At 42.0% G+C, this 22,132-nt stretch overlaps 1 protein-coding gene across 3 annotated transcripts in view; it reads right to left on the reverse strand.

The window, feature by feature from the left end:
* Positions 1–22,132, reverse strand: part of NPR3 (natriuretic peptide receptor 3) — a 165,093-nt gene that overhangs the window by 136,542 nt on the left and 6,419 nt on the right. For all 3 annotated transcript variants that reach the window (XR_003940972.1, XM_030193008.1, XM_030193007.1), the window contains exon 2: positions 54–176. Coding sequence is in view for 2 of the 3 variants with exons in the window: in XM_030193008.1 (XP_030048868.1) it covers positions 54–176 (123 nt within the window). In the remaining variant the exon portion in view is untranslated. The remainder of the gene's footprint in view (positions 1–53; positions 177–22,132) is intronic.

A 22,132-nucleotide genomic window follows, 5' to 3' on the forward strand; every position in this document is an offset into this window, starting at 1 on the left:
GCGTTTACACATTGTTATGGTATAGGCGTTTCAGAAAAGACAAGGCCAGTTACCATATGTCGAGCTGTTGAAGAGTTCGATATTGAAGAATGCATAGCCCCCTTTTGTCATTCCTTTTCGATGCGCAGCTAACATAATGGTCCTTACGGTGTCAGCACTGGCACACATTATCACAACTAACAGAAAAGAAAAGGGAAAAAAATGACAGGTAAGAAGCGGTTCTTTCAACACTTGGAAGCAAAGAGTTAGACGTGTCACATACTAAAGATGAGGTTGATCCTGGATAAGTTATATGTAAGTTAAGCTAGATATTTATGAAGTTTTACATAACTGGCTAAGAGGGGTCTTTGACTAAGGAGCGGTAAGCTCAGTGCGGGCTTACCTCTCACTGAACTGGAAGTACCACAGGGCTACTGCAGCAGCCCGGCAGTAGTTCCCAACCCCAGCACGGGCCATTTGTGGCGCTACAAAAATATTATTATTTTTGTAGTGCCGGTGTTTACCTGGCAGTAATCGGGCAGTGCCGTGCGCTGCCCAGTTACTGTCAGGTAAGCGCGGGAGCCCTTAGCGCCACCTCAATGGGTGGTGGTAAGTGATCCCCCCCTGAAATGGTTGTGTGGTAAAAGGGGGCCTCAACACGCATCAAAAACACATGTTGACACCAGCGCAGGCCCCTTTTGCCACAGCTTAGTAAAAGGGCCCCTAAATTTTACTGGATAGTGGCTGAATTCATCACTATCCAGTTACAGTTAGGCTACATTCCCAGATCATTACTCTCATATTTATGTCGATAACTGATGGCTTCACATCAAGATGTTCAGCCACAATGTTGTGTTCACTGGGACCAATATACATATACTAGCCATTGAGCCCGTTAAAATGGGCTAGTATGGGGTTTTTCCAAGGCCCCCTCCCCTCGCTGGAGTCGCCGCCACCGCTCCACCCGGCCCAGGCCCTCTCTTCGCTATTGAACTTACGTCGCTGAAACGCAGCAGGCAGATCAGCAGAGCTCCCGTCGGCCTTCCTTCTCTGCCTGTGTCCCGCCCTCTTGTGACGTAACGTCTGCGAGGGCGGGACACAGGCAGGGAAGGAAGGCCGATGGGAGCTCAGCTGATCTGCCTGCTGCGTGTCGGCGATGTAAGTTCAATACCGAAGAGAGTGCTCGGGCCGGGTGGAGGGGTGGCGGCGACTCCGGGTGGGGGGAGCGGTGGTGGCGACCTCGGGGGGGAGGGGGGAGCGGTAGCGACATGGGCGGTTCCCTCCCTCCCTCCCCTTTGCGCAGTTTCCCTCTCTGTCCCGCCCCCGTCATCACGTATTGACGCGGGGGCGGGACAGAGAGGGAAGTCTCTACTGCACATTTGCGGGTGAGTATGGTCACTCGCCATTTATATGTTTGATATATATATATATAATTTTTTAAGAAGACTTACGTGATTAACTCTGAAGGTAACTGTAAAAATTCATTCGAATATCAACCCTAGTTTATTTGCAGCATTTTAAGATGACTTATACCTACTGTAAATGTTTGGAAAGTTCACTATTCCATCATGCATAACGTTCTTACACATGGAAGGGCATTTTAAAAAAAGAAAAACGTCTATCTTTTTTTTTTTTTTTTTTTTAACTGTTTTGAACAAGATTTGGATGTTTTGTTTTTCGGTCCATTAAAAAAAAAAAAAAAAAGTCCAAGTGCAAAATGCACAAAATCAAGCCACTGGGATGTAGGAGGAGCCAGTATTTTTAGTAGACTGGTCCCCCTGACATCCCAGGAAAGCAATAGGGCACCCTAGGGGGCAATAAAATGCTCACAGGTACACTTCTCACCCTTATCTTGTCTGTTGAGCTCCCCAAACTCCCCCAAAACCCACTACCCCCAATTGTACACCACTACCATAGCCCTCATGGATGAAGGGGGCACCTATATGTGGGTACAGTGGATTTCTGGTGAGTTTTGGAGGGCTCACAATTTCCTCCACAAGTGTAACAGGTAGGGGTAGGTATGAGCCTGGGTCCACATGTCTACAGTGCGCTGCATCCACCACTAAACTTCTCCAGGGACCTGCATGCTGTTCCAATGGACCTGAGTATAACATCTGAGGCTGATTTTTGGGGGTGGGAGGGGGTTAGTGACTACTGAGGGGGTAAGGAGAGGTCAGCCCTGATTCCCTCCAGTGGTCATCTGGTCATTTAAGGCACCTTTATTAGTTATAAAAACAGATGTAGCTCAAAACATCTTAGTTTTAGTCCTGGACGGTTTTGTTTTGTTCCATTATTGCTGAATAACGTCCAAGTGTTAGGAACACCCAGATCCCGCCCTTAACATGCCCCTGACACGCCCCCTTGTGATTTGAACACACTTCTGACAGACGTCATAGAAAATCATCTAAAAATTGGTTTTGAAAATACCTTAGAGAAAGACATCCAAATGCAGATTTATGCCACTTTTTGGACGTTTTTCTGTTTTGAAATGAGTTCCAAAGTGTTCTTTTTTGAGGTCGTAACCTCTAAGATTTATCATATTCTTATAAGATTCATAAAATGACACTTTGTGAAGAACTGTATGCAAGACGGAATGGTGAACTTTCCAAGTATTTATAGTATTTTCACTGTGGCTCATTTTTACCCACAGAGACCACTTTGCTCAGCATTTTAAGAGAAACAACCATCAGTTCACATATTATAACTATATTTTAGATAAAAATGAAAATTATTATTATTATGATAACAACAATGTACAAGGGAGAGTCAATAAATAAAACCACATTGAAAATGTAACACAGATTCTGGAAGCTTTACACCAGCTCCTGGTGGAGTACAAGATCCTATTCAAGGTATTATGATTTTTTTTTAAAGATTTCTACATTAGCTAAGCCGCAATATTTGTTTGGCAACTGAGGAATTTTTAGTTGGCATGAAAATCAATAGGTTTTTTTTCATAAATAATGAGTACAGATGGTATATTCACATGTGATAAAGATAATATTCTAGACCTAGTTATGTTTCAGATACACCTCAAAATATAGCTAGAGTTTCAGATATTACTGCTCTATCTGCATTCTGGCATAACTTTACCTTGTTAATCATGTGGTATGGAAGAGAAGTCATATATAGCACATCAATAGAACCAACCACTTTGCAACAAAACAAAACAAACAAAAAAAAAAACCAAAGAACCACACACACAAAAACAAACAAAACAAACCCCCCCCCCCCCCACCCAAAAGAATGTTCAGAACAGTGGCATCATTATGTATGTTTGAAAGTTTCAGTGCCAGTCTTTAATTTTATAAAACTGGACATCCAGAAAAAGTCAATTAAGGAGCTGTACATTTTTTTTAAACTTTGTTACATGACTTTAAACACCAGAAATGTAAACACAATTGCCCCTTAATCACTGGTGCAAACCTCTGGTGCTAACCACCATTTCACTGACACACCTGCCTCAGAGCAGGTGTAAATGCCTCTGTGCTGATTTTTTAAAGTATGCCTGCCTTGCCACTGTAAAATCTAAAATATTCACATACTTTTCTGGACCAATAAAAAAACATCACCCCCCTTCCCCTTAGGAATAATGATCTACGTGTGTAAATAGCAGCTTTCTAAAATAATTATTTGCACACATTGGACATCTTTATGCGTAAATGCTTCTACTTATCTGTGTAAAAACCACGCAAGCCTCTGAAAATGACCTCTAACATTTGTTAATTGGTAGGTTAATGAGTGCTAAATTGATTTTGTGCACACTAAATTTTGTACAGTGCACTAAAGAATGGAAAACACATTTAACAATTGCACGTCACTACTTCTCAGGTAGTCAGGGAGCCCAGTATAAAGGGTCCTTTTGCTAATCCGTGTAAGTGTCTACACATGCCCAACGCACGCCAAAATGGAGTAACCACCCGGCTACTGTGTGGCTCTTGCAGTAATTTCATTTTTGGCACGTGTCCGATACGCGCATCCGAAAAATAATTTTTATTTTTGAACGCGCATATTGGATGCGCGCCAAGTGGCATTTGACGCGCGTAGGTCATTAACCCAGGGTTACCGTGTGAGACTTTACCACTAGCTCAATGGTGGTAGGGTCTCAGACCCAAAATGGATGCGCAGCAATTTTCATTTTGCAGCATGTCCATTTTCAGCAAAAATTTAAAAAAGGCATTTTTAAAGGTGCGCTGCAAAATGGATCTGCGCGCTCAAAACCAGCGAATACACTACTGCCATTGGAGCCGACTCTGTGGGTGCTGTGGGTGCTTGAGCACCCCCAATATTGAGAAAATTCCTTGTATGTGTCCAGGGAGGGGTTATTTCCATTGGGCTTAGCACCCCCAATAATTTTGAAAAGTTGGCTCCTATGACTACTGCAGGCTATTTTTCAATGCACCTTAGCAAAAGGACCCCTTAGTCAAAAGGAATAGATGGACGGTAACCCAGGAGAGTGTGGAGGCAAGGATCAGAATCCCCATTCTGCTTTTGAACTTGTATGCTGTGAAGGTGCAGTTGAAGCTGTTACCATTGAGCTGTTTTGTGGTGAAGAAACATTTCCCAATAAAGATTTATTTTGGAACACTACAGCTATGTCTCCAAGTTAAACGTTTGATCTCTGAAGAGAAGAATTCCCCCGTTGGAGAATCCACACCAGGATTTGGAGAGCATCTAAAGAACTTAACATTGGAGCTTATCTAATTCCATTCCATTCCTAACTTATATTCCACTATATCTCCATAGGATTCATTGCAGATTACAAGACAAGAGACATCTCAAGCAGATGGAATTATTAAAAAAACACCCTTAAAAGTGATATAGGTGGGAAAATGTGGGATACAAATGCAAATAAATAAATAAATAAATAAATAAATAAAATACAATCTAAAAATTAAACTGAAATCTATGGATAAACATAAAGGAATCCTGTTCAGAAGGAATGGATCCTAAGGAGCTTAGCCGAGATTGGGTGGCAGAGCCGGTGGCGGGAGGCGGGGATAGTGCTGGGCAGACTTATACGGTCTGTGCCAGAGCCGGTGGTGGGAGGCGGGGCTGGTGGTTGGAAGGCGGGGATAGTGCTGGGCAGACTTATACGGTCTGTGCCCTGAAGAGGACAGGTACAAATCAAAGTAGGGTATACACAAAAAGTAGCATGTATGAGTTTATCTTGTTGGGCAGACTGGATGGACCATGCAGGTCTTTTTCTGCCGTCATTTACTATGTTACTATGTTACTATCTATATCTGAGAATAGAAGAGGCTTCCACTGTTTTCTAAATAAAAAAATAACACAGAATAGATCTGATCTCATGAGGAATACCATTCCAAGTTTTAACAGCTAAATATTGAAAAGAGTTGCTCTAATAGTTGTTAAACTTAACACCTTGGGGATTTGGAAATACTAGGGGCCCTACATGGAGGAGTAGCCTAGTGGTTAGTGCAGCAGACCTTGATCCTGGGGAAGTGGGTTCAATTCCCACTGCAGCTCCTTGTGACTGTGGGCAAGTCACTTAACCCTCTATTGCCCCAGGTACAAAAATAAGTACCTGTATATATGTAAACCACTTTGAATGTAGTTGCAAAATACCACAGAAAGGCAGGATATCAAGTCCCATTTCCATTTTCCCCTTTTACAAAGGCACAGGAGCACTAATGCATGGGTAGCGCATGCCCAATTGGCACTACCGACAGGGTAGCGCATGCATCCGGCAGTAATTCTGATTTTGGTGTGCACCAAATCCCATGGTAGAAAATAATTTTCTATTTTCTACCGCAGGGGCATTCCTGGCGGTAACAGGTAGCACACTCACATTGGTGCATGCTGCATGGTTAACACGTGGGTAGTTCGTGAGCCCTTACTATAGGTCAATGGGTGACGGTAAGGGCTCAGGGCGTAAATAGGCACACACTAGTTTTAATATTAGCGCGGGCCCGTTTCCCGGTCCATTAAAAAAAATAGCATTTTTCCCAGCTGCGGTAAAAAAAAATGGCCTAGCATGCGCCTAAAAGAAGTGCTCACACTACCGCAGGCCGCTTTTCATCTAAAGTATTTAAATGAGCACGTCAAAACCCCCTTCCTGTAGACAATAGAATCAAATACTTAGATAAGTAAACTAAAGTTTGTCCCACTAAAGATTTAAAAACCATACAGGCTATTTTAAACTTTATGCACAAGGAAACCGAAAGCCAATGTAGTGTTTTTAGAAATGAGATTCTCTCTAAAATTTATTAACTCTAAAAATCATTCTAGCAGCTGTATTTTGAAGAAGCTGCAGTCTTCATAAGAGCTACACAGTAAATCCAGAAGCAGAGCCAGGTTGAGGCGCGGGGAAAGCGAAAGTGGCACGAGAGCGGACTTCCACTGGTGCCGGCGTGCATTTAAATGCAACACATTGAGTAAAAGATAGGCACCAGCGCAAGTTTGTTTGGGGGAGAGGCCGCTCCTCTAGCGCCCCCCCAGCTATGCCACTGATTAAATCCCCAGTATAAAGAATTACAATAGTCAAGGTTCATCAGGAGAATAATGTCACAGCGAAGGAGACAAAACGGATGATGTCAAGAAACTTCAACTGGACTCAGGAAAGTTCACAGCAAAAGTTCATTAATAGATCCTGGACTCGACACGAGTCGTGTTTCGGCCACTCTGGCCTGCATCAGGAGTCCCTAAAACAGTACATAACATATGCATGGTAAAATAATTAAACCGTACATACCTGAAAAATATGGATAAAAATATGACAAATAAAAGACATAAACCTGTACATATGTAAAATAAAAGTTTCACAAAAACAACTGTGAATAAATATAGTATACAAATAAAAATGTACAAATATTCACAACATACAAATGAAAAGCATTTATTTTAAAAAAATTTAAAATATCAAATTAAAAATAACATGTTAAAAATGTATTGTTAGTGCAGATTGGAAATTTAAAAGGGTATTAAAAGAGTGTATTGTCAATACTAATAAGATATTTAGAAGGAAATAAAATTAAATATTGATTAAAAATGGCTTATTGTGAAATGTATTGTAAAAAACTAACTGTAAAAAATCTAATGTAGTGAAGGTACCTGTAAGTTATTGCTGTAATAATTCCTCGCTGAAGAAACGTTGCAAAAGAAAATGGTCTTCTCGAAGTGTACAGCTGGCATACCAAACAAGAAATATTTAAAAAAGTGTAAGACTGGCAAACCAGACAAATATAAAGGCTGGCAGACCAAACAAAAAACGAATATATAAAAAACAAAATATATATATCTGTCTGGTTAGAACCCCTATCACAAGAAATTATATAAAACAAGTGTAAAATATATTGAAAATATCTAGAAACAGAAGGACGGAACAAAACCGGTATCAATATACATCAAGCCCAGCATCCTGTTTCCAACAGTGGCCAATCCAGGTTACAAGTACCTGGCAAGATCCCAAAAAAAGTACAATACATTTTATGCTGCTTATCTTAGAAATAAGCTGTGGATTTTCCCCAAGTCCATTTTAATAATGGTTTATGGACTTTTCTTTTAGGAAGCTATCCAAACCTTTTTTAAACCATGCTAAGCTAACTGCTTTTACTACATTCTCTGGCAATGAATTCCAGAGTTTAATTACAAATTGAGTGAAGAAATATTTTCTACGATTCATTTTAAATGTACTACTTTGTAGCTTCATTGCTTGCCCCCTAGTCCTACTACTTTTGGAAAGAGTAAACAAGCGATTCACATCTACCTGTTGCACTCCACTCATTACTACTACTACTACTACTATTTAGCATTTTTATAGCGCTACAAGGCGTACGCAGCGCTGCACAAACATAGAAGAAAGACAGTCCCTGCTCAAAGAGCTTACAATCTAATAGACAAAAAATAAATAAAGTAAGCAAATCAAATCAATTAATGTGAACGGGAAGGAAGAGAGGAGGGTAGGTGGAGGCGAGTGGTTACAAGTGGTTACGAGTCAAAAGCAATGTTAAAGAGGTGGGCTTTCAGTCTAGATTTAAAGGTGGCCAAGGATGGGGCAAGACGTAGGGGCTCAGGAAGTTTATTCCAGGCGTAGGGTGCAGCGAGACAGAAGGCGCGAAGTCTGGAGTTGGCAGAAGTGGAGAAGGGAACAGATAAGAAGGATTTATCCATGGAGCGGAGTGCACGGGAAGGGGTGTAGGGAAGGACGAGTGTGGAGAGATACTGGGGAGCAGCAGAGTGAGTACATTTATAGGTTAGTAGAAGAAGTTTGAACAGGATGCGAAAACGGATAGGGAGCCAGTGAAGGGTCTTGAGGAGAGGGGTAGTATGAGTAAAGCAACCCTGGCGGAAGACGAGACGGGCAGCAGAGTTTTGAACCGACTGGAGAGGGGAGAGGTGACTAAGTGGGAGGCCAGCAAGAAGCAGATTGCAGTAGTCTAAACGAGAGGTGACAAGGGTGTGGATGAGGGTTTTGGTAGAGTGCTCGGAAAGAAAGGGGCGGATTTTACGGATGTTGTAAAGAAAGAAACGACAGACCTCTATCATATCTCCCCTCAGCCATCTTTTCTCCAAGCTGAAGAGCCCTAGCCACTTTAGCCTTTCCTCATGGGGAAGTTGTTCCATCCCCTTTAACATTGTCGTCACCCTTCTCTGTACCTCTTCTATTTCCACTATATCTTTTTTGAGATGCGGTGACCAGAATTGTACAAAATATTTGAGGTGCGGCCGCACCACGGAGCGATACAAGGCATTATAACATCCTCATTTTTGTTTTCCATTCCTTTCCTAATAATACCTAACATTCTATTTGCTTTCTTAGCCACCACCGCACAACTGAGCAGAGACTGACTAAATGAAACATTGCAAGCCTGGTTTGCTTTGAGCATCAGGCCTATAATTATTGACAGTAATTAGTAGTGACGTTCGCATCTGCCTTACACCCTATACTGTGATATGTACACCTAAATGTCATAGCACACAGCGCCAAAGGGGGTGTGGCCATAGGAGGGCCATGGGTGGGGCAGTGGTGTTCCTAGAATTTAGTCACGGTGTTATAGAATACCTGCATTTGTGCACCTAACTGCCATTAATTAATATAGTATACATAAGTACATAAGTAATGCCACACTGGGAAAGACCAAGGGTCCATTGAGCCCAGCATCCTGTCCACGACAGCGGCCAATCCAGGCCAAAGGCACCTGGCAATCTTCCCAAACGTACAAACATTCCATACATGTTATTCCCGGAATTGTGGATTTTTCCCAAGTCCATTTAGTAGTGGTTTATGGACTTGTCCTTCAGGAAACTGTCCAACCCCTTTTTAAACTCTGCCAAGCTAACTGCCTTCACCACGTTCTCCGGCAATGAATTCCAGAGTTTAATTACGCGTTGGGTGAAGAAAAAATTTCTCCGATTTGTTTAAAATTTACTACACTGTAGTTTCATCGCATGCCCCCTAGTCCTAGTATTTTTGGAAAGCGTGAACAGATGCTTCACTTCCACCTGTTCCACTCCACTCATTATTTTATATACATCTATCATGTCTCCCATCAGCCGACTCTTCTCCAAGCTGAAAAGCCCTAGCCTCCTTAGTCTTTCTTCATAGGGAAGTCATCCCAGCCCTGCTATCATTTTAGTCGCCCTTCGCTGCACCTTTTCCAATTCCACTATATCTTTCTTGAGATGCGGCGACCAGAATTGAACACAATACTCAAGGTGCGGTCGCACCATGGAGCGATATAACGGCATTATAACATCCTCACACCTGTTTTCCATACCTTTCCTAATAACACCCAACATTCTTTTTTTTTATTTATCTTTTATTCATTTAAACAATATTTACAAGAAACATCTTGCTTAGGAAAGTATCGTATAAGTAGGAACTATTGTAAAAGGAAAATATTTCTCAAAAACAAGCATATAAATCTATACACTTTCAAATTTATACGACACTCAAGTCCATAATGGGAGATCCAAGATATCAGGTAATCTAAGGGGAGAAATAATATAGGAAAAAAGTTGCCAGGTAAATCATTCTCTGCTAAGAAATTATACATTATTCTTTGAAGCATTCTCCATTTTAACTGAGGCTAATAATGCTGACAGATGTTCAGGTTCAGTAAATACATATTTCTTCCCCCCCAGCCTTACTATGCACTTGCAGGGGTACCTTAAAAAGAAGACACCCCCCAAGTGCAAAATTTCTGGCTTAAGGAGTAAGAATTGTTTCCTCCGTCGACGTGTCTCCTTGGAGACATCAGGAAATAACAATATTTTGAGACCCAAAAAGGGATTCTCTTTATTACGGAAAAAAAGGCGGAAGATCCAATTCTTATCAGGAAGTAGGGCAACAGTCGCCACCAAAGTAGCGGCTGTGACCAATTCAGAGTCAGAAGTCTCAAGCAAAAGAGAAACATCAATAGGTTTTTCAGTCTCTTGATTCAAGTTCCTTTCTGGGACATAATAAACTTGGGATAAGGGTGGAAAGTCCTTTTCCTGAACATTCAAATTTTCACGAAAATAGCGTTTCAACATATCAAGAGGAAAAACATTTGGAATCCTAGGGAAGTTAACGAATCTCAGGTTATGATTTTTAGTATAATTGTCAAAAGCCTCTGATTTACGCCTGAGATTAGTTACTTCTTTTACCATCAAAGTTTGTAACGTTTCCGTCTTCATAACCCTTTGGTCAATTTTTTCCATTTTCTCATTTAAAATTTTAAACTCTTCCTCTTTTTTTTTCAGGTCACTTTCAATAGTCTTTACTCTAGGCAAAAACTCTTCATTTTGCTTAAGGAAACATTGTCCCAGGTTGGACATTAAATCCCACAAAGTGTCTAAAGTCACATTCTTTGGCTTGGCTACTAACTCTTTAGGAAGTTCAAACCTTACTGAAGACTGTAAATCTGCTGCACTTCGACCCTCAGTTTCTCTCTCCTCAATAAATGATGATGATATGGGCAAACTTCCCTCCATTCCTTCCCCCGATGGTAGAGACGCTTCTCCCCGAGGTTCTTTCGGGTCCCCTGCTCCTTCCGAGGGAGACCCCGTCGGGTCAAAGAGGAAGGAACTGGCGCCAAGCGGTTGAGGAGGAGGAGTGCGTGCAGCGGGGCTTAAGGTAGTTTCCAGTCCGGGGGAAGCCAAAGTCTCCCGTTCGCCGGCGTTCCCAATCGGAGGCGTTCCGCCTTCTTGTATAACTTCCCGTGGCCTCATGAATCGATCCAAAGGACCAGGTAACGAGGGTAAATGCGGGGAAGCTCTGCCCGCGATTTTCCCACGGCGTTTAGGCATCGTAGGAGCGAGGTCTAGGGCGTCTTAGCAGGGCGCAGCCATCTTGGATCAACACCCAACATTCTATTCGCTTTCCGAACCGCAGCAGCACACTGAGCAGAAGGTTTCAGCGTATTATCGACGACAACACCCAGATCCCTTTCTTGGTCTGTAACTCCTAACGTGGAACCTTGCATGACGTAGCTATAATTCGGGTTCTTTTTTTCCCACATGCATCACCTTGCACTTGCTCACATTAAACGTCATCTGCCATTTAGCCGCCCAGTCTCCCAGTCTCGTAAGGTCCTGTAATTTTTCACAATCCTGTCGCGAGTTAACGACTTTGAATAACTTTGTGTCATCAGCAAATTTAATTACCTCGCTAGTTACTCCCATCTCTAAATCATTTATAAATATATTAAAAAGCAGCAGTCCTAGCACAGACCCCTGAGGAACCCCACTAACTACCCTTCTCCATTGTGAATACTGCCCATTTAACCCCACTCTCTGTTTCCTATCCTTCAACCAGTTTTTAATCCACAATAGGACTTTTCCTCCTATCCCATGACCCTCCAATTTCCTCTGTAGCCTTTCATGAGGTACCTTGTCAAACACCTTTTGAAAATCCAGATACACAATATCAACCGGCTCCCCTTTGTCCACATGTTTGTTTACTCCTTCAAAGAATTGAAGTAAACTGGTCAGGCAAGAGTTATACTAAGGTATAACTCTTATCAGCCATTCAGGCCGGAAGTTTGATTGTTGCTGGAGATGACGTATTGATATTGCGGCTATATAAGCTTCCTTTGAAATGTTTAGCGGCTATGTTGAAACCGCTGACAAAAAAATAGGTTAGATTAGCTCTCACTTGATTATACTTCGGGGCGTTAGAATCTGCATATTAGTGAGTCTTAAGTGTTCCTTTATGATTCAATCTGCAGGAGACTACCTTGAAACAGCATCTAGCGAAACATGGATCTATGTCGGTGATATTGGGTCTCCACCGTACATTATCTACAGTGGCTGAAAAGCTAAGTATTAATTTAATCTAAAGATAACTATGGAGAAATTAAGACAAATGATATAAGTGAATACAGCGAAACCTCAGTTTTCGTTGACTTCAGATTTTGTCGGTTTCGGTTTTCGTCGATTTTTTTGGCGAAAATTTTGTCTCGGTTTTCATTTGTCACTTCAGAATTCATCGGCGTGCCAACGCTGCTAATTTTGTGTTCTCACGTGTCGTTCTTCTGGGGAGTTCTTCTAGGGCGTCGTTTTGCCAACACTGGTTGTGGGATCATACTGCTGTCTCAAATTGCCTGCTGTTTGATGAAAACATTTCGTCATTTTGCCAACACTACTGGTTGTGGGATCACACTGCTGCTTCAAATTGAAAAATACGAGAGCGGCATTAAGATTCCTGAAATCGGCCGCATGTACGGGAAGTCACCATCCATGATAAGTTCAATCATGGCGAAAAAGGAAGCGATAAAGGAGGCAAAAGTAGCAAAAGGTGTGAATGTGTTAACAAAACAGAGATCACAAACAATTGAAGATGTGGAACAGTTACTATTGATCTGGATCAATCAAAAACAGATGGCGATTCTGTTTCTGAGGCCATCATATGTGAAAAGGCCAGACTGTTGTATGCCGATCTCATTAAGAAAATGCCTGGGACGAGTACTACTGCACTAAGTGATTTTAAGGCTAGCAGAGGCTGGTTCGAAAAATTCAAGAGGTGCACTGGCATACACAATGTTGGCACGGAGAAGCTGCGAGTTCGGACAAGTCTGGTGCTGAAAAATTTGTGTCTGAATTCAAAGATTATGTAAAGGCTGAAGGATTCATCCCCCAACAAGTCTTCAACTGTGATGAAACTGGCCTGTTTTGGAAGAAAATGCCAAAGAGAACGTTCATTACACAGGAGGAAAAGAAACTGCCAGGACATAAACCTATGAAAGATAGGCATACTCTTTTGTTGTGTGGTAATGCTAGTGGTGATTGTAAAGTGAAGCCCTTACTGGTGTACCATTCAGAAATTCCTAGAGTATTTAGCAGAAACAATGTGATCAAAAGTAAATTGTGTGTGATGTGGAGGGCAAACAAGAAAGCATGGGTCATGAGGACAATTTTCATTGAGTGGATGAATGAAGTGTTTGACCCGAGTGTGAAAAAATACCTCCAGGAAAATCATTTGCCCCTTAAGTGCCTCCTGTTAATGGACAATGCTCCTGCACATCCTCCAGGTATGGAAGATGCACTGTTGGAGCAGTTCAGTTTTATCACTGTGAAGTTCTTGCCCCCTAATACCACACCACTCATCCAGCCCATGGACCAGAATGTCATTTCCAATTTCAAGAAACTGTACACAAAAGCATTGTTTCAAAGGTGCTTTGAGGTGACATCAAATACAAAATTGCCCTTAACAGAGTTCTGGAAAAACCATTTCAACATTCTCAACTGCATCAGCCTCATAGATAAGGCTTGGCAGGGAGTGACATCCAGGACGATAAACTGTGGCTGGAAGAAATTATGGCCGGGATGTGTGCATGAGAGAGATTCAGAAAGGAATGATCCTTCACCTGATGACTCTACACATGTTGTGCAGTCAATTGTTCATTTGGGTAGATCCATGGGTTTGGAGGTGAGTGGTGAAGATGTGGAAGAGTTGGTGGATGACCACCGTGAAGAACTCACCACTGAAGAGCTGCAAGACCTTCAACTAGAAGTGCAACAGACGGCAGATGAAGAAGTTGCTTCGGATAAGGAGGAAGAAACAGGAGAGAATGTGCCTTCTTCAGAGATTAAGAACATCTTCTCCATGTGGAGTAAAGTGCAGGTGTTTGTGGAGAAACATCACCCAGACAAAGCTGTTGCAGGCCGTGTCTGCAACTTGTTTAATGACAACGTCTTGCCCCATTTTAGGCAAATACTACTACTACTACTACTACTTAACATTTCTAGAGCGCTACTAGGGTTATGCAGCGCTGTACAAATTAAACAAAGAAGGACGGTCCCTGCTCAAAGGAGCTTACGTGGAATTTTAGAAAAACAAGCAGTGGCACACCAACAGAAGGCTGGGAGGGGGTCGTGGCCTCTGAGAACCAGCCTGAGGAGGTGCTGGAGGTGGAACTGGAAGGTCAAAAAACAAAAACAGTGCATTTGTGATGTGGTCAGTGTTGGGGGGAGGGGAGAGGCATAAATGTAAACACTGGTCCTCTGGCACTGAAGACCCATGGTACACTACTAAAAACACTCTTACAACATGCGGCTGCATTATAAAAAGACACTCCTAGAAGCAAGCAATTTACAAATGATTTTGAAATGTATGCATGCATCATGGATGTAGCTTACAAACTCATTTGACACAATTTAAGGCCTACATGTATTCCTTATTTTCATAATAGTCCCAGATCAAAAAAGAAAAAAATTGTACAGGCTTTTTGATTGAATATCAGGTTAAGATTTAAACCTGAAAACTGCATGTGCACATTGCCAACAAGTGGTTTTATTAAAAACAGGTCCCTTGACTGGCTTGGAATCACATTTTACTTTTTAGGAGACTTATTCTGAAGCTAATTGAAACAGTTCTATATTGTAGGGTTGCTTAAGGGATGGCCTCTCATCTTCGTTTGAGCTATAGGACCATGCCTTAACATTTGTTGTATACTAAATCAGTTCTTCTTTGCTATACATCTTATATTCTCTGAAGCAAAAATGTTTACTCCTCTTTCCTACAGTGATCAAACAGAACACAGAATTAAATGAACTGAACGTGCTCACTTAATAGTTCCATCATCACCGATCTTGTTTCTCTAGATCTTCCTGTTATGTTTCATACAACTTCAAGCATTGCTCTCTCACTCTGTTGCTCTCGGCATACTTTTTAGTGCTTCAAACCAAGCCATTGTATCTCTTGGAGAATGAAGGGGCCCCATTCACTAACAAGTACTGCCACAGGCACAACAGAAGAGGAAAGCCTCCCCCCCCTCCAAAGAGAGCTGAAAGCCAGGAATCTTCAAGTTTCTAAAATACTACAGTACTCGTGTGTGTGTGTGTGTCTCTTTTTTTTTCTTTGCTCCTCTCAGTTGGTCCTATTCATTTTCTATTTAATCTTTCATTAGTTGGCACCGTAAAATCCTAGCCTGAAGACACTGTCAGTAGTGATTATGTCCGCTTTCCAGGAGTCCAATTACAAACAAGAAAATGCCTTTGCTGACTTCTCTTCTAGTAAAATGCATAAACACAAAATAGCTGAACCTCTTCCCTTCAAGCAAAAAATGGCTCTTTGGGCAATAACAGATTTAAGCATGTGAAAATTGTCCATTGCAAGCACTTGTAGCGCAATCAAATGACTCATCCACATCACTTTTTTTTTCCACACTTTTACTATTTGATGTTTACTTATTTATTTATTTTAAAACTTGCTCTATACATCTCTTTGATACAGCAAGTATTAAAATAAATAAATAAGTAAACATCAAATAGTAAAAGTGTGGGGAAAAAAAGTGATGTGGATGAGTCATTTGATTGCGCTACAAGCCTGAACTTTGTATTTGTTTTTTCTTTGTATTGGAATGCTCTATTTGTTATTAATAAAAAGATTACTCAAAAAAAAAAAAGCTTGCACCCCACACAATCTAAAAATCCTTGGTGGATCACAATCAGTACATACATAATTTAATGTGACAAAACCCATTCAGCAAACACACAAAAGCTTAAGCAAACAACTGCATTTTCCCCTCGCTTAATACTTATTTCATAGTCAAATATGCATAGCTTCTGAAAGGGTTGTCTATCCTACGTTGCTTTAAGTCAAGAAGTGCATCCAGTTAAAATGCGAAGGCGTCAGCACTGCAAATTTTCTTATGTCATGTTGATAACTATCTGGAGAAATTCTGCCTCTGCCGGTGGCATTTTATCTCATGCTGTAAAAATTCTGGGCCTCTTTTACGAAGCCACGCTGCCAATTTTCATTGCGGCAAATGAGAAGAAGCCCATTCGATTCCTATGGGTTTCCTCTCTATTTGCCGCACAGGAATCGCTAGCATGGCTTTGTAAAAGAAGCCCTCTATTTGCTATGGCATGGTAGTTATTGATGATACGTTGAAAACGTATGCTTAATGTGCTGATGTGGCTAGGAAAGCAAATAGAATGTTGGGTATCATTAGGAAAGGCATTGAAAACAAAAATAAAGATATTATTCTGCCGTTGTATCGCTACTACTTACTACTTATCATTTCTATAGCGCTACTAGACGTATGCAGCGCTGTACACTTGAACATGAAAAGACAGTCCCTGCTTGACAGAGCTTACAATCTAATTAGGACAGACAAACAGGACAAACAAGAGATAAGGGAATATTAAAGTGAGGATGATAAAATAAGGGTTCTGAACAAGTGAATAAGGGTTAGGAGTTAAAAGCAGCATCAAAAAGGTGGGCTTTTAGCTTACATTTGAAGACGGCCAGAGATGGAGCTTGACGAACAGGCTCAAGAAGTCTATTCCAGGCATATGGTGCAGCAAGATAAAAGGAACGTAGTCTGGAGTTAGCAGTGGAGGAGAAGGGTGCGGATAAGAGAGATTTACCCAGTGAATGGAGTTACCGGGGAGGAATGTAGGGAGAGATGAGAGTGGAGAGGTACTGAGGAGCTGTAGAGTGAATGCACTTATAGGTCAATAAGAGGAGTTTGAACTGTATGCGGAAACGGATAGGAAGCCAGTGAAGTGACTTGAGGAGAGGGCTAATATGAGCATAACGACACTGGCGGAATATTAGTCGTGCAGCAGAATTTTGAACAGATTGAAGAGGAGAGAGATGGCTAAGTGGGAGACCTGTGAGAAACAAGTTGCAAGAATTAAAATAGTTCAAATATACCAGACACATAACAGTGATAGCCAACGTACAATCATACCAGCATTCCATGGTTTTAGTTATACCCTTTCCCACTCATTCATTGTTTACTTTCATTCTTCATTCGCCATGTATTTTTTATTCATTTTCTTATAGTCCCAGGCTTAAGTTGCTTTCATATTTGAAATCTGCGTTCTTGTGCCTGCAATGTGCTCAGTATAATTTTAGGGTTATCAAGGGATGCCACATCACGCAGCTCCAGGGCAGAGATTCCGGGACAGTCCTGGATCTCTGACCACCTCATCCTGTTGCATAATGAGATTTGCAGCACTGATTTCAATGGGCAGGACCACACACTACAAATCCCACACTACTCTGAGATGTAAAACCAGGACTGACCCAAAAGGTCAAGTATTGTGTTCAATTCTGGTCGCTGCACCTCAAAAAAGACATAGTGGAATTGGAAAAGGTGCAGAGAAGGGCGACAAAGATGATACAGGGGATGGGACAACTTCCCTATCAGGATAGGCTGGGGCTCTTCAGCTTGGAGAAAAGGCGGCTGAGGGGAGATATGATAGAGGTCTATAAGAAAATGAGTGGAATGGAACAGGTCGATGTGGAGCATCTGTTTACGCTTTCCAAAAATAGTAGGACAAGGGGGCATGCGACAAAGCTGCAGTGTGGTAAATTTAAAACAAATCGGAGAAAATTTTTCTTCACTCAACACGTAGTTAAACTCTGGAATTCGCAGACGGAAAAAGTGGTTAAGGCGGTTAACTTAGCGGACGTCAAAAAAGGGTTGGACGGTTTCCTGGAGGAAAAAGCCATAGAATGTTATTGAATGGACGAGGGAATAATACAGTATTTCTAGGATGGGCGGGACAAATTGCTTGTTCTTTTGGCTGCTGTCAGTGACAGGGTGCTGGGTTCGATGGACCCTTGGTCTATCCCAGCATGGTGATGCTTATGCTTATGTACTTACGTACTTATACTTATTTGACTATAACTCAAGAAGGTTTGCACCCGTGTATAAATTTTTGTATACCTATGAATGCTACCATGTTCAGACAATGCTTGTTTTCTATCGCCTGTGTTTACAAAGGCACGCTATAGGCACATTAGTGTTTTTAATGCGTGTCAAAATTGGCGCATTAGCATTTAATGCACCTTAACTTTAAAGGTGCATTAAAAACGCTAAAGTGCCTTAGTAAACATACCCCTATATATGGATCTCATTACAGAGATGGACTGGCAGTACATTGTGCTTCTCAAATTATATGCTCTTAAAAATTATACAGACTTCAAATATGTAAATTTTTTATTATGGTTTACTAGTGTTTGATATACCATTCTCAACAAACATGTCAGAACAGTTTACAATGAATAAAATTCATAAAAGAAAGGAAACAAAACTTCCATTTTTTAGTCATCTAAAGAACCTAACCATTGATACCAAAGCACACCCCCATATTTAATCATAATTCTTGAGTAAAGTGGTGTGGAGCTGTGTTAGTCCACTTTTAAAGGTAATGAATAGAAATAAAACAGAAAAGAAAATAAGTTGATATCTTTTTATTGGACTAGCAATGCATTTTGTTGATTAGCTTTCAAAGGTAACCCTTCTTCCTTAGATCAGAATATATAAGTGAAACACAAAAGCATTCATTCCATTGACAGTCACACAGGAAGAGTGTGGGGTAGGTTAGGTGAGAAACAGGGAGAGCTGGATGGGTGAGAGACAGAGAGAGAGACCGGATGGTGATCAGAGGGTGACAAAGCAGTGCAATTTAATGGTTTATAGTGGGATAGAAAATTCAGATCTTTGTTAAGTCCGGTCTGGTGGGTGTCAAAATATTTCATCTTTTTGACTTCAAAAGGTCTTACGTTCCCGGATTGTCTTAAAATTTTCTTTTAGTATTCTTGCCAAGGAACGTAAGACCTTTGAAGTAAAAATGATGAAATATTTTGACACCCACCAGACCAGACTTAAAAAGAATCTGAATTGTCTATCCCACTATAAACCATAAAAATCCAATAAAAAAGATCTATATTAATAATTCTCACCTCCAATTCTGAAGCTCACAGTGTGGCAGGGAAACACTGAAGCCCTGTACTGTTGCACCCTGTCAGCACCACTCACTCTCACTGTCACTCATACACCCGCCCTCAGCCACGCCCCTTCCAGACATAATTTGCTACCTGAACGTTCCATTGAGGCCCCAAGATCCTACAACTTCCGTGAAGGGTTCGTGGATTCATGGTGGTGAAGCCTCTCCACTCACCCTGTCTGTCTGTCACGCCCTCGCGTCAAATGTCGTGACGTCCGGGGCGGAGCCATTTCGCTCAATCCGTGACGCCCACAGCCGTTTTCACATGAACAACAGGAACGCAACCCTTGGCCCTGCCTGACAATCACCTCCCAGTGCGCCGGCGATACACAAATGGCGCCCGACACGACCTTCCAAAACGCCACGGAATGAAACGTGCAGATCCTGTTTGCCCTGGTATGTTACGTGCGTCGCCGCGCGAACAGGGGGGAGCAGCGGTACTGACGACCTCCATAGGGCTGGAAAGGGGCTGCAGTGGGTGCGCACACTCGAAACGTTTCTCTCCAGTCCCCTTGCTAGTGCCCGTTTCATTTCGCCCAGAAACGGGCCTCTTTTACTAGTATCATAATATTTTCTTTTCTGTGTTTTGTTTTATTCTACTCATTACCTAATCATAATTCAAAACCAGGTCATATATATATACTACATCTAGCAATCACACACTCAACCAGGAAGTGTATTAGGTCATTCAAAACACAGATAATTCCATCTTATTGTATGGCAGAACGTCCTCCTTCAAGCTAGGTTTTTAAAAGGGTCCTAAATCTTTTATGAATGGATTCAGCTTTAAGAGGTTCCGGGAAAGCGTTCCAGATACTTGGTGCTATAAAAAAAGAAAGCTCTAGCCAATGATAGTGGTGGTAGTGTGTTTATGTTCAGAGAATATAGTAATCTCATCGGTTGTATGAAGGGATGTCAGTATGAATTGCCTTGTGTGTAAGGACTAGAACTTTAAATTGTACTATATACTGAATGGGGAGCCAGTGGTAGTTCATTCATGAGTAATGGGTTTGCAGAATCAAATCGACATGCCCAATATAGAAGGCAGATAGCTATATTTTGAAGTGTTTGTAATTGTTTTAGATTACACATTGTTATTCCTGTATAGCTAGAGTTACAGTAATCAAGCCTTGAAACTAATACGGCTTGAGTCAGTGTGTGAAAAGATGAGTCATCAAGGTAGTCTCTTATGGGCAGATGATCAAAAACCCCACGCTGTTCCAAACAGCGCTCTAAAAACAGCGCTGAAACAGCACGGGGCTTTGCCACCCCTATGATCAGAGATAATTGCATGCAAATTTAAGTATGCTATTCTCTCTGATCATAGGGTAGAAGTGCGGGAGGATTGTGCCTGAGCGCATCCCACACTTGTTTGACAGGTCTGGGCTGTCAAAAGAATGTCTCAGATATGTAATGCCAGAACACATCCAGGAACTGGCACTGAAAATCCAGTACTAATTTGTTATATGCTGGCTGCCGGAACTTATGCGATCCCCATCACTCCCTCCCCCTCCCCCTCCTGACAAGTCTAGATCCTCCTCCCAGCTGCTAGGGGCAGAAACGAGTGGGGTTCTCTTCTTCCCCATCATCTCAACTGGACCACTATGGACTTTAGGTAGGCCCGAGGAGGCCTATCAGGAATGGGTGCAGTGGGTATGGACCTGGGTGGGGGGGCTAAGAAGGGGAATCTAGCCTCATTGGGAAGAGGATCAAAAGGGGAATATGTGCTTCCAGAGGGGTAGGAGGGACAATCTTCTCTCAGGGTGTAAGAAAGAGGGAGAGCAGAATCAGAGGAGCATGATCTCTTCCCGGGGTGAGGGTGGGAGGGAGGGGTACTGGAATCAGGGGAGGGCTTGATCTTCTCCATGGGAGGTGGGAGGAAGGGGGATTGGAATTTGGGGGGGCTTGATCTTCTCCTGTTGGGAATGGAGGGAAAGGGGATAGGAATTGGGGGATATGATGTGCTTCTGGGATTGGGAGGGAGGGCGAGAGAATCAGAATCAGGAGGAAAGCTTGATCTTCTTCTGGGGGGGATAAGAATAGGTTGAGAATGATGTGCCTTTGGAGTTGGGAGGGGGATATCAGAATCAGGGAGGATATAATGTGCTTCTGGAGTTTGGAGGAAGGGAGAGAAGATTGGAATTGGAGGGGGGGCTTGAGGGAGGAAGGATCAGAATCATGGGGGTGAGAGGGAGGGAAAGAGAATTGGAGGGAGACTTTGGGATAGTCTAGGGGGGGTTGGAAAGGAGGAGGGGTTTGGCAACACTTCAGACTGGGACCCGGAAGTTAACCGGGCACCAGCTGATATTCGGACCGGTAATCAGTTAACTCTCTGCATAAAGTTAGGACAGTTTTTTCTGTGCTAACTTTATGTAGTTGCTCAGCTGGTTATCAGACTGAAAATCACCTGGCTATGCTTCTGCTTTGCCCTAACTCCACCTCAGAACACCAACAAACTAGTCAGTTTCAGTCTGGGCAGTTAGAGACAATATCAGGAATACCCCCCTGTGTAAGTGATCATATCTTACACGTAAATGCGTTTTATGTTATTTTCACAAATATTCTTTAAAGAAAAAGATGTAAAGGGGTCATTGATTTCATATACTGCCGTTTTGTGGTACGACCAAAGTGGTTTACAGCTATTATATGCAGGTTCTTTCTCTGTCCCTAGTGTTTCCAACAGTGGCCAATCCAGGTCACAAGTACCTAGCAAGATCCCAGAACAGTAAAACAGATTTAATGCTGCTAATCCTAGAAATAAGTAGTGGATTTTCACAAGTTCATTTTAATAATGGATTATAGACTTTTCTTTTAGGAAATTATCCAAACCTTTTTAAAACTCTGCTAAGCTAACTGCTTTTACCACATTATCTGACAACGAATTCTATAAAATAGGCAGGCCGCACACACCCTCGCTCCTGGTCCAAGTACGGAAGGCACACAATGACTGGGAATGAAGCAA

Source organism: Microcaecilia unicolor, chromosome 2 (assembly GCF_901765095.1).
Source record: "Microcaecilia unicolor chromosome 2, aMicUni1.1, whole genome shotgun sequence".
In the NCBI taxonomy this organism is placed as follows: domain Eukaryota; kingdom Metazoa; phylum Chordata; class Amphibia; order Gymnophiona; family Siphonopidae; genus Microcaecilia; species Microcaecilia unicolor.